This window comes from Salarias fasciatus, chromosome 2 (genome assembly GCF_902148845.1).
Source record: "Salarias fasciatus chromosome 2, fSalaFa1.1, whole genome shotgun sequence".
Taxonomy (NCBI): domain Eukaryota; kingdom Metazoa; phylum Chordata; class Actinopteri; order Blenniiformes; family Blenniidae; genus Salarias; species Salarias fasciatus.
This window is the reverse complement of record NC_043746.1, coordinates 21,965,614-21,982,629: the sequence shown is the minus strand read 5'-3', so window position 1 is coordinate 21,982,629 and position 17,016 is coordinate 21,965,614. Positions and strand designations below refer to the sequence as shown.

Here is a 17,016-nt window from a genome sequence, read left to right as displayed (position 1 = left end):
AAATAATTCATTGTATCACCATTATGTTGCAAGAATGTGTGACAGATTTTCATTTTATTTCATAATGGCCATAAAAAATTGTTTGATTTCATTTAGTAATAGCCTTGTTTCTATACAGACTAGGTTTTTTTTTAAACCTTCAGAAACCGTTGGATGTTTGAGAATTGGATTCTCCTTGACGAAGGAGATGGCGAGCCCCAGCGAGTGACCAGAACCCTCCTTAATCCAAGGAGCAGATCAAGAATTCCTAAGGGTGGGAATCCTTCATCACCCATCGAGCAAAGGATGTGTGGTAGGAGCGTCCAACCACCTCTGACTATTCTGACTGAACATAAGAGCTCTTAGACCTGACTTGACTTTGTTTTGACTGAAACTGAACTTAAAACTCGAACCAGGATCTAAAGGAACACTGAACTGAACATTTGGAAGGGAATTTGCACCCTTTTGAGAACATTTTATTTTTTGAGGAACTGATTTTGACATGGCGATACAGTGATTGTTTTTTGTTGATCAGATGGTTATGTTTTGTTATGGTTATGTTTTGTTGAAGAATTGAAGTCATGCATTGAATCTATATTTTCTATTTCATATAAACTTCCTTGTTATTCAAGTTCAATCATTTTGTGGCTCCATTTATTCATAGTGAATATTCACTTCTCTTTTAAACCCTCCTCTGAACCTAGTTTCTGGTCCTTGTGAGTAAGTTAACCCAGGTGGGTTACAGAAAAGTTGGCGAGCCAGCAGCCAGGAGGTTTTAATTTGAAAAGTTATATTTTAATGATTCACATATTTTGAAAATCAGAAATTTAAAGTGAACAATTGAATAACTGGAGCAACATAGGATTGATTTGGCAGTTATTTGCCTTGAATTTTGCAATCTTGCCCAATTCTGTTTTGAATTTATTTTGTTGGGAAAATCTAAAAAATGGAAGTGGTGAAATCAGAGAATGTGAAAGTTCAGAATTCTGTTTTAGTCAGCGGACTAACTCAGAGTAAGGTTGATGAAGAGGTTTTTGACTTTTTGAAACAGTTTGGTCCTGTAGCAAGGTTGATCGAAGTGCCTTCAGAGAGTAAAGAAGTGAAGGTTATTGTTGAGTTTCAACATGAGGCTACAGTGAAAGAACTAGAGAAACGGTACCTGCCTTTTTCCAGACCTACCACTGAAAAACCAGAAGTTATTCACCACATTCAGAGCTTGGGAAGTGCTTATAGTAGCGAGGTTAGTGCTTCTGCAACAGTAACTTACCTGACTGAGCTGAAAGATCTGGCAAAGAGGAGCAACAGGTCGTTTGAAGACATTTTGAGGGAAGAGTTGACGAGAATAGGTGAGTCAATGGATCAGGAGGCTCAAGGTAATGTGACAGAGACCCTCTCAGAGCAAGAGCCTTTGCCCTCCACAAATGAACCTGATGTTGCACCACATGCTGTTGAAAAACAAAGGCCAGTAGATGGCACACACCAGATCCCAGCTGATGTTCTCACTACACCAGATGTACAGCGTGTCATTGTCGAACACATTGTCAAAAGTAGTGAAGCAGCATCTCATTCTAACTTATCCTACAAACTGAAATCTTTTTCTGGAAGAAGTCCACACCCTTCTTTTGAAGTTGATTATGATGCTTGGCGCAGCAGTGTGGAGTTTTGTTTGAGTGATCCCATGATCTCAGACTCTCAGGTTGTGAGAAAAATTGTTGAAAGCCTCTCACCTCCGGCAGCCAACATTGTGAAATCGCTTGGCCCAAAAGCCACTTCTGAAGCTTATCTGAAGCTTCTTGATTCAGCTTATGCCACAGTGGAGGATGGTGACGAGCTATTTGCTCGCTTTTTGAACACCAACCAAAATGTTGGTGAGAAAGCTTCAGACTACTTACAGAGGCTACACACTTCCTTGAGTGCAGTAATTAGGAGGGAAGGAATTGCCCCTGGTGATGCTGATAAACAGCTTCTCCGGCAGTTTTGCCGTGGTTGTTGGGATAGCATATTGATAACTAGTCTCCAGCTTGAACAACGCAAAGGTGCACCCCCACCCTTTGCTGAGCTCCTTCTCCTACTACGCACTGAAGAGGATAAACAAGCCAGTAAAGCCACGAGAATGAAGCAATACCTGGGGATCACTAAAACGAGAGCTATATCACAGGTACAAGCCACATGCATGTCCAGCATGAGCAGTCATGAACCTGAATCAGAAGATGCCTCTTCTACTGCTACAAATGACCTCCGAAAGCAGATTGCAGATCTCCAAGCTCAAGTAGCACAGCTCAAAGCCAGCAGTGCCGAGAAACCTGCAAAGAAAGCAACAAAAGGCAGTAAGAAGCAACAGAACAAGGCAAAAAATGAGCCAGAGAAACAAGGAATAAAACAGATCACGGCAAGGGTGCCCAGACCCAAGCCGTGGTACTGTTTCAAATGTGGTGAGGATGGTCACATTGCTTCTAGCTGCAATAATGATCCAAATCCAGCATTAGTGGAGACAAAAAGGAAAGCCCTCAAAGACAAACAGCGTGTGTGGGAAAGTTACCACAACAACCCCGATTTAAACTAGTTCAAGCTTCTGTTGAGGGACAAACAGGAGCTCGGGATGAACAACGTCCCATCCCCTCAAAGAAAAAGAAAGCTATGAACTTAAAAACTGACCTGTATCACAGCAACAAGTTACCAAGTCGACTTGTGGGAACAAAATGCACAGCCACAGTAGTTGTTGATGGAGTGGAGTGCAGTTGTCTGCTCGATTCTGGCTCACAGGTCACAACCATAGCTAAATCCTTCTACCAGAGACATTTATCTGAGCAACCAATCAAACCGATTTCTGACATTCTTGAAGTTGAGGGAGCAAATGGCCAGAACGTCCCATATCTGGGATATGTGGAGACAGTCATAAAATTCCCAAAAGATCTCCTTGAAAGTGAACCAGAAATATCCACTTTGGCCTTAATTGTTCCCGATCTCCGTTCAAACAGTGACATCCCTGTGCTGATCGGCACAAATTCTCTTGATCCACTGTACGAGTTGAGACAAGAAAGTCCTTTACCTCACTGGAAATCTCTCCCTTATGGCTATCAGCAAGTCATGAAAGTACTCGAGCTTCGGAAAAAGCAAACTGACAGTGGCAGAATAGGCTTAGTGAAACTTAAGGCTCACACTCAGGAAGTTCTTCCAGCAAACCAGAAGGTGGTGCTGGAGGGCTTTATGTGTTCCAATCAAGGCATAGTGTCTGGTGAGTGGGCAGTCCTTGAACATCCAACTAGCTCATCGTTACCGGGTGGTATCCTTGTTGATTGTTGCCTTATTTCCTTACCAAAACGCAGTCCCTACAAGGTTCCTGTGCTACTGAGAAACGAGACAAACCACGACATCACACTGCCAACCAACTGTGTGATTGCTGAGTTGGTTGCCCCTGAATGTGTCATCCCAAATACAATAATAGAGGAAAATAAAGTCTCTGCTACATGTTCCACCCAGCAGCAGACTACAGACACAAAACCTGACTTGAAATTTGACTTTGGTGCTTCGCCTCTCTCTCAAGAGTGGAAACAGAGAATCTCTCAAAAGTTGAACACTTTTTCTGACGTCTTTTCTCACCATGAGCTTGATTTCGGCCATGCAACTAAGATTCAGCACCACATAAATTTGAAAGATGAGACCCCATTCAAACAGAGATCCCGACCCATTCACCCTCATGATTTTGAAGCTGTGAAAAAGCATTTGCAAGCCCTTCTTGAAGCAAGCATCATTCGAGAGTCTGAGTCTCCCTTTTCATCACCCATTGTGGTAGTACGAAAAAAGAACGGTGATGTGAGGCTATGTGTGGATTATCGGAAACTAAACATGCAGACTGTCCGCGATGCTTATGCACTGCCAAATCTGGAGGAGTCCTTCTCAGCTCTCGTAGGGTCACAATGGTTTTCAGTCATGGACCTAAAGTCGGGATATTATCAAATAGAGATGCAGGAGGCAGACAAGCCAAAGACTGCCTTTGTGTGCCCCTTTGGGTTCTATGAATTCAACCGCATGCCTCAAGGAATCACAAATGCTCCAAGCACTTTTCAAAGGCTTATGGAGAAGTGCATGAAAGGCATCAATTTGAAAGAAGTTCTCGTCTTTCTGGATGATTTGATTGTGTTTTCCAGTTCTTTGGAAGAACATGAGACCAGGCTTACTCATGTCCTGGAACGCCTGAGAGAATATGGACTAAAGCTCTCTCCTGACAAATGTAGGTTTTTTCAAACCTCTGTCCGCTATTTAGGACACATTGTGTCCAGAGACGGTGTTAAAACTGATCCTGTGAAAACTGAAACATTAAAAACCTGGCCAAGACCACAAACTTTGAAAGAACTTCAGTCATTTCTTGGATTTACTGGTTACTACCGGAGGTTTGTGAAAGACTATTCAAAAATAGTTAAACCACTTACGTCTCTCACTAGTGGTTATCCGCCAAAGCGGAAGGGTAGTAAAACCAGCTCAGATGACTGCAAATACCTGAACCCCAAAGAACCCTTCGGTGAACGTTGGAATGAAGCTTGTGAAGAAGCCTTTCATGGCATAATTGAGAAACTTACCTCGTCACCAGTGCTCGGCTATGCTGATCCAAGCTTGCCATACTTCCTACATACTGATGCCAGCACTACAGGGCTGGGAGCAGCTCTGTACCAGAACCGGAATGGAGAAACACGTGTCATTGCTTATGCAAGTCGAGGGTTGTCTCAGAGTGAGTCTCGCTATCCAGCTCACAAATTGGAGTTTTTGGCTTTAAAGTGGGCCATCACAGATAAGTTTCATGATTATCTGTATGGTAACACATTCACAGTCATTACAGATAACAATCCCCTGACATACCTTCTGACGACTGCTAAGCTTGATGCTGCTAGTTATCGCTGGCTTGCAGCTCTATCAACATACACTTTTGACATCAAATACAGATCTGGCAAACAGAATTTGGATGCAGATGGCCTATCTAGAAGACCTCACAAGGTGCTTGAAGAAGACATTGGTTCCCAAGAAGAATGTGAGCGCATTGAAAAGTTCAGATCTCATCTGTTGGCAACTGTGAAAGATGAAGAATCAGGATTTCTTCTTGCAGACACAGTAGCTGCAACATGTCAGAAACACATGACACTGATTCAAGACAACATTTCTTCTTTTGGGTTGGTTCAGTCTCTTGCAATGTCTCCATCTGCCATCCCAACCATGTTTGAAGAGGGAGAGAACAATGGTCTTTTGACAATACCCACGTACAGTCATTCTGATCTCATGCAGATGCAGAGAGATGATCCTGTCATTGGAAAAGTCATCAGCTGGCGAGAGGCTGGAACTAACTTGCCTGATGATTTCAAAGCCAGTTCTCCTGATCTCCTATTGGTCTTAAGGGAGTGGAAGCGTTTTGAACTCCAAAATGATCTTCTCTACCGAAAGCGTCAACATGGAACAGAAACACTGATGCAGTTCGTTCTCCCTGAGGTCCTCAGGCCCACGGTGTTGGAAAATCTTCATGATGATATGGGTCACCTAGGGATTGAGCGGACAACTGATCTGGTTAGATCTCGTTTCTATTGGCCAAAGATGGCCGCAGACATTGAAAGGAAAGTCAAAGCTTGTGAGAGATGTGTTCGCAGAAAAGCGCCACCAGATAAAGCAGCCCCTCTGGTAAACATTCAGACCACCAGACCCATGGAGCTTGTCTGTATGGATTTCCTCTCATTAGAGCCTGACAGCAAGAACACAAAAGACATTTTGGTGATTACAGATCATTTCACTAAATATGCAGTGGCCATCCCCACAAGAGACCAAAAGGCCAGTACTGTAGCGAAGTGTCTGTGGGAACACTTCCTAGTTCATTATGGATTTCCAGAGCGACTCCACAGTGATCAGGGAAGAGATTTTGAGTCTCACACCATCCGAGAACTTTGCTCACTGCTTGGTATTAAGAAGGTTAGAACTAGCCCCTATCACCCCAGAGGCAATCCTGTGGAGCGCTACAACCGGACTTTACTCAGCATGTTGGGTACATTGAAAGATTCAGAAAAAACCCACTGGCGTGACTATGTTAAACAGCTAACTCATGCCTACAACTGTACCAAAAATGATGTTACAGGGTTCTCCCCCTACGAATTAATGTTTGGGAGACAACCACGTCTGCCAATAGACATTGCTTTTGGACTACAAACCTCTAATGAACAGCCCCACTCACATTCACAGTATGTGAAAAAGTTGAAAAGCCATCTTGAAGAGAGCTACCAAGTCGCCATTGAAAATTCTCGCAAAGTGGCTGAGAAAAACAAAAAGAGATTTGACAGAGTCATTCGTGAGTCAACGTTGGCTGTTGGAGACAGAGTTTTGGTCCGAAATCTCCGTCTCAGAAACAAACACAAACTGGCAGACCGGTGGGAGCCAGCCGTGTATGTAGTCACTAACCAAAAAGGAGATTTGCCTGTATATTCAGTGAGACCAGAAAAAGATGATGGGCCACTACGAACACTTCATAGGGATCTTTTACTCCCTTGTGGTTTCCTATCACAGATGGAGGAGGAGGAATCTGAACCTATCAGTAAGCTTCGTAAGCCCCATACCAGGCAGAGTCACCCCACCAAAAAATGTCTTGAACCACCAAATGATGACGATTTTATTCAAGAGGATGATGACATTTGTTCTTTTGAACCACCACCTGAAATGATTGAGAGACATTTCATAAAAATTTATGACACAAATGTTCCAAAACCAGACAAAAACAGAGAGGAATCCACAAAACTTGACTCTTCGGGTGCAGATTTGGTTGCATTTGGTTCACAACCATTGAAACCACAGGAAGTCATGTCTGTTGAGAATCAATCTCCAGAAGATTCACTCATTGGAAGGTCCCTGGATGAAGAGTCAAGCCAACAGTTGGATCTACCTGAAAGCGAAGTTGTAACAGAGTCACATTTGCCTAATGAGGAATCTGTAAACACAGCAGACAAAACAGTGGAGTCCTTTTCCAAGGCAGATGATGATTCTGAAGCAAAAGAAAGTCATTCGAACCTGTCATCCAACATGTCAGACCCACTTGAAGAGAACTCTTTACAGACAGACTGTCAAAGAGCTGTTGGGACAGACATAACTAACCAGACTGCCACAGAAGCAGACAGTACACAGATTACTGACACTAATGAACTCCATCCTATCAGAAAATCTGAGAGAAATCGTCAGCCATCCCGTAGACTCCATTACACTGAGCTAGGGAATCCCTTGATAACAGTAGTGAAGTCATTGTTCCAGGGTTTAAGTGATGCTGTCGTTGCTTCCCTGAATGCTGATGATGATAGGAATTGTGGGTTACAAGGTCAAGCTTACGAGGTGACAACACCCATTTTGGAGTAAACAGAATCTGTAGAAAGAAAACATGCAAAGGGACTTGCATGACATTTAAAGAGGGAGGATGTAACCCAGTAGTTATTTTGATTTATTTGTCTTGTTGTTTTATTTCTATATTGTTCTATTTGATTTATATCTGGTGCATTTGATTCTTGTGAACTACCAGTATGCACGCATGTGATTGGTTAGAGGAGCGCATGTCCCACCCCTTCGCGGAAGTGCCGGAGTGTCGGCAGGAGCTCACATGTGCGCTGCGGGGCGAAAGCTATTAACATCTGTGGAAAAAAAGAAGCAAGTAAAACTGCTTTTTATCCCTCGGGTGGCTGAAGGAAGACCTCCACCTGAGTGAATGGATGATTCTTGGACCTGTGCATCAGGAGTTGTTTTGTTTCGTTGAGCATGAGTCTTGGTGGGTGCATGGAGCTGAGCTAAAGCAGCTAACTCTATTAGCCACACAATTGACACAAGGCACTTTACAAAGCATGTAATTTTACTCTTAGTTTCATTATGTTCTTGAATGTTGGAGTTATAATCAATTGCAGATACATTATGCACTGATGATCTGATAAGGAAAAGGTACAGGAAGAATCTAAGTTTTATTTTCACTTTGAATATATTCCTTGTATGAAATATTGTGTTTAGTGTTGTTTATGTGATTGTTATTGAATGTGAAAGTGTGTTTGTGCTGTTATTCAGTTCATGATTTATGTGCTGAAGAGTTAAAAAAGTGTTTAAATACTAATTCATGAAGTTAAAATGGATATGTTAGTTAAAAATGGGATAAAAACTGTTCTATTAAGAGAAGAAACTACAGTAAAAGGTGAAGATGGATAAATAATTCATTGTATCACCATTATGTTGCAAGAATGTGTGACAGATTTTCATTTTATTTCATAATGGCCATAAAAAATTGTTTGATTTCATTTAGTAATAGCCTTGTTTCTATACAGGCTAGGTTTTTTTTGAAACCTTCAGAAACCGTTGGATGTTTGAGAATTGGATTCTCCTTGACGAAGGAGATGGCGAGCCCCAGCGAGTGACCAGAACCCTCCTTAATCCAAGGAGCAGATCAAGAATTCCTAAGGGTGGGAATCCTTCATCACCCATCGAGCAAAGGATGTGTGGTAGGAGCGTCCAACCACCTCTGACTATTCTGACTGAACATAAGAGCTCTTAGACCTGACTTGACTTTGTTTTGACTGAAACTGAACTTAAAACTCGAACCAGGATCTAAAGGAACACTGAACTGAACATTTGGAAGGGAATTTGCACCCTTTTGAGAACATTTTATTTTTTGAGGAACTGATTTTGACATGGCGATACAGTGATTGTTTTTTGTTGATCAGATGGTTATGTTTTGTTATGGTTATGTTTTGTTGAAGAATTGAAGTCATGCATTGAATCTATATTTTCTATTTCATATAAACTTCCTTGTTATTCAAGTTCAATCATTTTGTGGCTCCATTTATTCATAGTGAATATTCACTTCTCTTTTAAACCCTCCTCTGAACCTAGTTTCTGGTCCTTGTGAGTAAGTTAACCCAGGTGGGTTACAGGTCCAAAAAGAGAAGAGGTGGACAGGGGGAGCCCCAGGACTCCTCGCTGGTCCCGCTCGGAGAGTGAGGAGAGACCAAGCCACAGGTGCCTCATGGCAAGTTTTCCATTGGCCATGACTAGGCCTCCATTGATGGCGATGGCACAGCACATCCGCATCAGGACCTCGGCCGTGTTCTGAATCTCCTCGATGTCATCGGCGGATAACTGGGATCTCTCGAGGCATATCTTGTCAATGTAGCCCAGTAGAAAAATCTAATTGCTGGCTGGGACAAACGTTTCATTGCCACTAGCGTAACCTCTGTCCAGGAAGCCCGCCATGCGCCTGTCCCTCCCTGACGGCAGCATGGAATTCCCGCCAGGCCAGGCGGAGTATCTTGGCAGAAGGCACAGTCTGACGGAGTCCTCAATAGCAGGTAATCCGGAGACCGGCGGCCAACCGTCCACACGGCAATATTCGCGGTAGCCTTTCACCACCCCCTTGGCGGTGAGCGGCGTACCCCAGTCCCGCTGCACGTTAGCTTGGAAAGATGGCATGGTGGGACACAGCACCGCAGTCCGGGACCGAGTCCGCGATTGAGTTGCTAGCCCGAGTGCAAAATCGCGCTGAGCCAGCTCCGGAGGCTGTGGCAGCAGCGTGAGGCCGGTGCACTCGGCGGCGGACGTGAAGAGCCCAGCGAGGTGCTCCACAGGCTCGCGGGGGGCATCCTGGCGGCTGGCTTGAGAGAAGGTGGAGACGGAGTCGTCATTCTGATTCGACCTCCGCAACACCGAGGAGCTGCTGCTGCTGCTGATGCTGTCACTGACCTTGGCCCAGTCATACTTGGCAGGCGCAGAGGCATCTTTGGCGGCATCCTCGCAGGCGGGAACCGGACAGGTCGAACCCATGAAGGCCGCTCGCCGCTGACTTTCTTCAAGCGGCAGAGCGAGGCAGGCCGGGCAGGAGGACCGCTGGCGGTGATGCTTCCAGCCGAGGCAGATGAAGCAGTGCTCATGATGATCTTGCTCAAGGAGCGGAGTGCCGCAGGAGCGGCAGGTGAACGGCCCGACGCCCGTTGGCGACTGGTCACATACCGGTGATTCCATGCAGAATTTTGATCCGAAGAAATCTTGATCCAAAGAATAATGACTTCTTTGTGTCTCAGGAGGCTGAGGAAGAAGAAGGGATTGCGACCGCTGCTGGCTCGGTGATATACCCTCAGCGCAGGGGCGTGGTGCTGTGCCATTACACGGCGGGGATTGGTGCATCGAGTTTTCTGTTGTCTCAGTGGACTGGCTGGCGCCAAGAGGAGTACCAATAGCGAAGCCCATAGATGGGCTGAGCACTTACAAAATAGAACAGAGGAGACAGGACCTGAAGAACCGCTACTGAAATGTAAATGTACTCTAAAGTTTAGCAAATGATTTATTTAATCAGTGATGTGATGCCAGTAGCCTAGAAAATAACATATTAGCTGAAGGGAGATTAAATACAGACAGTGGACGTTTACTCAAACATTTTATGAAGACTTTTATAAATTGTCTTTAATTTTGTTCAGTGTATTATTGATTATTGATTTTCTCCAGCCTGGTCACTGCAGCAAATAAAATGCAGATTTCTGTTTTATCTTTCCAGAATCTCTGCCGTGATGATGGCTGGTCTCGGTTCAGCAGCATCGGCAGCGGGTGGCACGCGCTGCCCTCAAAACTGTTGAATCTACTGTTCTATTGAATGTTTGCATGTTTTCAATCTGTGTTCTTTCTATTTGGGGCGACAGTAGCTCAGTTGGTAGAGCGGGTCGTCTTATAGCTGGAAGGTTGGCGGTTCGATCCCTGCTCCCACAGGGTAAAACTGTCATTGTGTCCTTGAGCAAGACACTTCACCCACCTTGCTTAAGTATGAAAGCTGTGAGAGTGAATGGTTGGTGGTGGTCGGAGGGGCCGATGGCGCAGATTGGCAGCCTCACTTCTGTCAGTCTGCCCCAGGGCAGCTGTGGCTACAGTAGTAGCTTACCACCACCTGGTATGGAGTGAATGAATAATGCAAAGTAAAGTGTCTTTGAGTGTCCAGAAAAGCGTTATATAAAACGAATGCATTATTATTATTATTGTGTTACACCAGAGAGTCAACTCACAGCAGACTTGTTTGAGCAGCAAAGTTCTCTTAACCAACACGATGAATAATTTCTTTCAATGTGAAAGAAAAACAAAAAGTCAGAATACTGTAAACCTACAGGAAATGCATCTGAAACATGAGAACTGACTGCAAATGGGAGTTATAAAGGTTTAATTCTCCACATGTCAGAGAAGGAAGTCACTGTCCTAATCACCCATAACATTGTTTTTAAACAGATAAATGAGCAAATGGACATGGAGCATGGACTGAGTTTGAATAGTGAATGGTGACATCAAAGAAATGAGAGGAATCCTGATCAGTGGATAAGATATGAAACATTCACCTTGAACCCAAATTCAGTGTCTCAAATCAAAAACATAACACCTGTTTTAATGTGTAATAATGTTTTTCAATCAATCAATCAATCAGTTTATTTTTGTATAGCCCAATATCACAACAACAGTTGCCTCAGAGGGCTTCAAGATGTTACATTGGTCGGTAAAGTAAAAACAGTGAATAAGCATAATGGTAATATGTCAATATTTACAGTAACGAGACAGAACGAAGCAACCACCGCCTTCGACCCTCACATCCGGCAAGAAAAACTCCAAAAACCCAGTGGGAAAAGAAAAAATCTTGGGGAGAACCACAGTATGGAGGGATCCCTCTCCCAGGGACGGACAGCTTTGGCAACAGCTAGCATGAGACAATAAGATGATAGATTTTATGATAGATACTTATTTTCACAATTTAAGTTCAAATTATTGTCGCTGATTTTACTTTTGGAATTAAACTTTCAATTGAAAATATAAACTGACTTAAAGTGTAAAACATAGCAGACAGTGGACAGCCACTTTTTGACAGTGTGGGAAACATTGAAAACACTGAAGTTTGCATTGTCAGCAAACAGTTGATAAGTTCATGATCATGTTCTGTGTATGTGCACAGAGAACATTAATTGATCCATCTCATATCCAGCTGACTGTGGTCAAGGACAGGGTACACACTGGTCAGGACGCCAGTCCATCATAGGACAAACATGGAGAGACAAATGACCACACACTCACACCAATGAGTAATTTAAAGTCACCATGAACGTCACATGTATGTTTATGGACTGTGTTCTGGGAGTGGGTTTAAGGCCCTCCTTTGTTCTCAGGCTCTGGGTCTGGTGTTGAGTTGGAGTGATGGTGAGAGAAGACAGACTCATTTAGCAAGTCCAAATAGTAGATAATTGGTTGCAAATGCACTTCATGCCACTATTTTACACCCATTATTTCAAATAGCTCCACAAGGTGCCTAAAGGTCAGAAGATACTGACATAAAGCAGTTCTTAGTTTGCTGCTTTACTTCTAAAATGTTTGATACTGTGTGTTCACTCAGGTCACAATTAGTGGTGCTGCCTCAGGAGAGCTGAGAGAGTTGAGGTTTTTAACATCTGTCGGCTTGGCCTCACTCACTCTCCATTGTCCGGGGCTGTTTAGACCTTATGAGTAGTTTTATCAGTGTTTTTGTTTTGTCTTGATTAATTTTGTGTTTTTTAATCATGCATATGAACGACAACCATGTTTGGGGCAAATCGTCATTTCTTGTTTTCCAAACTTGTAGTTGTACAAAACCTTGAAGAAGTCTGTGTGAGCATTTTCAAACTCATCCACCTCCTCCACAAGACTGAGAAGCAAAAAACACCATTCCATTTAAACATTTGATTCTGTTCATGCACTGCCACCAGGGATCCATCAACATCTCTTTGTGTTTGAAGTTCGTGAATTTTGCAAACAAAAAACTGTACAGTCTGCTGTCGATGCTGTTTCATGTGGTAAGATCGTTTTTACTACAGAACATTTCCATTGTGTGACTATCATCACATCCTTCAGTGACGACAAACCAATCAGGTTGTTCTGAAGTTTAACACTCCCACTTCATGAAAGTATAAAAGAAGAGGAGACACTCATTGAACCAGTCAGTGGAGGGTTTCTCAGAAAATGTTTGTCATATCTGGTTTTCTGTTGATGATCACAGTGGGCTGTAAGTATTTCTAGAAAACTCTGAATCAGAGAACATACTGTACATTAAATGATGATGTAATATTTGGGTTTTTGGATTTAATGAACAAATTTCTTTCTTTCAGGTTGTGCAACTGATCAGAAGTTTGAGATAAAATCTGTTGTTACTCAACAAAATGTGACTTTTACGTGTCCTCGTCCATTTGAATCCCAAGAAAAGGTGTATTGGATCAGAATCATTTCTGGTCACCAGCCTGAATTCTTGGGAGGAACACTTGGCTATAATTCAACTGAAGTTAATCAAACGCCGCATTTTACAACCAAACAAGGACCTGGAACTTTTATTCTGAACATTCATCAAACTCAGATCAACGACACTGGACTTTACTACTGCATCCAGACCAGCTGGACTGACATGATCTTTTTGAGAGGAGTGTTTCTCACAGTTCAAGGTAAAGTGAACTTCTGCGTCTTTGTCCTTTTCAATATTTTACACAATATTTTTTTTCCATTTACATGATTAAGAATTTCAATACACAGTAAAATTCAGCACTTTTACCTTTCAAACATGTCAGAGGTCAGGTAGAACTGGGTAAACTTCAGATTGGAGAGTATAGAGAGCATTTAGAGGAGCAACAAAAGTAGAAGATCTCTGAGAGATCTCAAACCACAGAATCTCTTGATTATGTTGATTTTTAACATTTATGTGTTTTCTCACCTGTTTCTCACTTAAGTATTTATTAACATTGTGACATAAAATTTTGTCGGAAATGGTCTTCCAGATTTACTTTGTCTCCTCCAGGACCCCAATCTTCCATCTCTGGCATCTTTCAAGCTCCTCCGTCTGCTGCGGTCCATCCAGGAGAGTCGGTGTCTCTGCAGTGTTCGGTCCTCTCTGACTCTGAGAAGAAAACATGCTCAGAAGATTACAGAGTTCACTGGTTCAGAGCAGGATCAGAACAATCTCATCCCAGTTTCATTTATACTCATGCAGACAATGCAGAGTGTGGAAACTCTTCACAGAAATGTTTCTATAGCTTCTCTAAGAAGGTCAGTGTCTCTGATGCTGGTACTTATTACTGTGCTGTGGCTGCATGTGGAGAGGTCATGTTTGGAAATGGAGCAAAACTGGACATTAAAGGTAAGTTCAGAATATATTTTTTTTCCTGGTGAAATGGTTTCTGAGCTTCGACAAATAAATGGCCATGGGTACTGAATGTTTTCTTTTCCCAGATCGCAACGGGAGAACTTTGACTAACACAGAAATAGCTCTTTGGATTGTCTGTGTTGCTTTGGCTATAAGTGTGACTCTTTCAGTCTATCTCATCTGGACCATCAAGAAGATTGATTGCAAAAGTGGTAATACGAATTTCTTTCAAAAGATTCCATTTATTTCACGACAACTGCAGCTTTAATGTCGGATGACACATTTTATACTAAATGTCTCTGTTGAACAGATGCTGAACCAGCCAGCAGTGATCAACAGGTACAGTATCAAGCTAAAATAACAGAGTTGTTAATTTCAGTTATTCTGGTAAATAAAGCTGTAACATTTGTCTATTGTCTTGCATTTCTTCAGACAGATGAAGCTGTTTTGACCTATTCTGCACCAACCTTCAGCAGGAGAAAAGTCACCAAATCAGAAAGAGGAAACACACACTCAGTTCAGGAAGAGACGATCTACACTGACATGCTTGTTCACCACTGATAAAGAATTATACTCTCAATCTGCTAAACAATTTTTTTTTACTTTTCCAAGCTGATATTCCTGCTTCATGTCTACATTTCTTCCCATTTTTTAAATTTTCATCTTAAGTATCTTTGTCAGAGAAAGGTGCTTTGACTGAACTGAACTCCCAGTACACTTGAAAGTAATTAATAGTTTGACAAGTTTCAATGGACAGCACAAAGTGAAATGTAAAGCAGAGTAAACTTCAGTAATAATGCAAACCCTGATACATTTACTTGTATTTAAGTAACAATTATGAAATGTTGCATGGCTGTATGTAAATTCTCAGTTCTCCAGGAGTAACCAGTGGTTTAAGTCTGCTGATTTGCAGCGGTACGGAGTTCTGGGACTTCTAAGAATGTCATCTGAGCATCCTGTCACTTCTCCAAACACCAAGAGCGAAACAATACGCTCACCAGCCTTCACCATGCCGAGTGCATGTTCACTACTTTATCTTGCAGAGACTTCATTACTCATACTGCCTTGAGCTTCACGAGAGAAGTGCTCATGGGTCGTTCAAGCTGTCTGCGGTAAACATGAGTCCACCAAAATTGTGTGTGGGGTTCATGCTGCATGGTGACAGGAGGGCCTTAATCGAGTGGAGTTTGTGCTGATTAACCTGAACAGTGCAGGCTCTGTCTGACTCCACCCAGCTGCCCTCAAACACATATACAAAATAATAAAGCTCTTTTGTTGTATGTGGTCTGCTCGCTGCTGGAGAGGTAAAGTTCAGTCAGTATTGTTGTTGCAATGACTTTTTCAGAAATTGACCTTTTTTTTTTTTAAGACGATTGACTCATGCAAAAGACAATACCAGCACCTTTTTTAAAAAACTTCAAGCACTGGATCAAACTAAACCTGCAGAAGGTTTGGAACAACAATGTATGAATATTATTGAATTGAATCCATTTGAATAATATCCTGCTGAGTTTGTTGTTGTCATGATGTTCATGTTATGTACGAAAAAAAAATTCTATTCGACTTGAAAATGCCTTCCTGTATTGTTTTATTCATTTACAATGTTTTACTTTTTATGCTGAACTTGTCCAACACTTCAAATCAATGTAAACAGATGTATACCTTATTACCTCCGCCAAGGAGGTTATGTAATCACGTCGGTTTGTTGGGTGGTTGGTTGGTTAGTTGGTTGGTCTGTCAGCAACATTACGGAAACCGTTATGGACGGATTGCAATGAAACTTTGTGGAAAGGTGGGTCTTGGCCTCACTTAGAATCCATTAAGTTTTGATGATGATCCGGATCACTGTCTGGATCCTGGAATTTTTTTAAAGGATTCTTTATCATTGAGCGATAGGGCAGTCTTTCACATAGTTAGGCATAACTCAACAATAAATGACAAGGGGGCTTCACAAAAAAATTACAGTGTAACTTCTTAAATAACTCCAAGAGATATCAGCTGCTGACCCAGATCACGGAAGTATTCCGGATACCAGGATCCAGAACAGACAAAAATAGGGGGATTCCGGAGTGTCAGTCACTGTGAGGCAACACATTGAGATATGAACATGCAGCAAACAGCTTTCTCCCATACATTGTTTGTGTTGGGGAGAAAAAATGTGAGAAATAAAATGTATTTTATCATATATGGTGTTCTTCTTGTTGTTGGTGTCTGATTTGAGCTGTGGCGGAGGTCTGTGCTCTCTGAGTGCCAAATTCTAGTTTTTTTATGCTTTAGATTTTGAAAACAATTAGAAATGACAATGGTTTTGGGCTTATCTTGGAAGACAAACTCCAACTGTGAAATAGAATTCTAACTTCACGGAAATCTCTCTCCCTATTGAATATTGACCCCTTATTTTTTAGTGTGTTTTGTTCAATAAATGTGCTGTTTTCATATTTTCCCATTTGCATATAGTTCTGTTTTTTCAAAATATTTTTGCAGATTTAGTGGGGTGGGTCACTTTTCCGGGGTGGAGTTGGTGCAGAGGGGGGATTCTGTAAGACAAAAGTGGCCGATGGGTCACTTACAGGCAGCAGTAATACATTTGATGCTTCTGTCACATCCTCTCATGTTATTCTCCCTCTCCAACCATCTACAAACAGAAAGATGGAGTCTTTCCAAGTCTTCACTTTGGTTTCTTACACACACACACACACACACACACACACACACACACACACACACACACACACACACACACACACACACACACACACACACACACACACACACACACACAGGGAGAGCGAGACCAGCTACCCAATAAACACTAAAACATGACATTGTGAAGCATTTTGTGGTTTATTTTAACCTGTGAAAAGTGCCGA

At 42.3% G+C, this 17,016-nt stretch overlaps 1 protein-coding gene across 1 annotated transcript; it reads left to right on the top strand.

Annotated features, from left to right (window-relative positions):
- Positions 1–12,971: 12,971 nt before the first annotated feature.
- On the top strand, positions 12,972–15,862 carry LOC115406996 (uncharacterized). The gene is made up of 6 exons (XM_030117308.1): positions 12,972–13,021; positions 13,125–13,451; positions 13,802–14,140; positions 14,233–14,358; positions 14,457–14,485; positions 14,579–15,862. Exons 1-6 carry the CDS (start codon positions 12,979–12,981, stop codon positions 14,705–14,707), a joined length of 993 nt encoding a protein of 330 aa, XP_029973168.1. The 5' UTR covers positions 12,972–12,978; the 3' UTR covers positions 14,708–15,862.
- Positions 15,863–17,016: the final 1,154 nt, after the last annotated feature.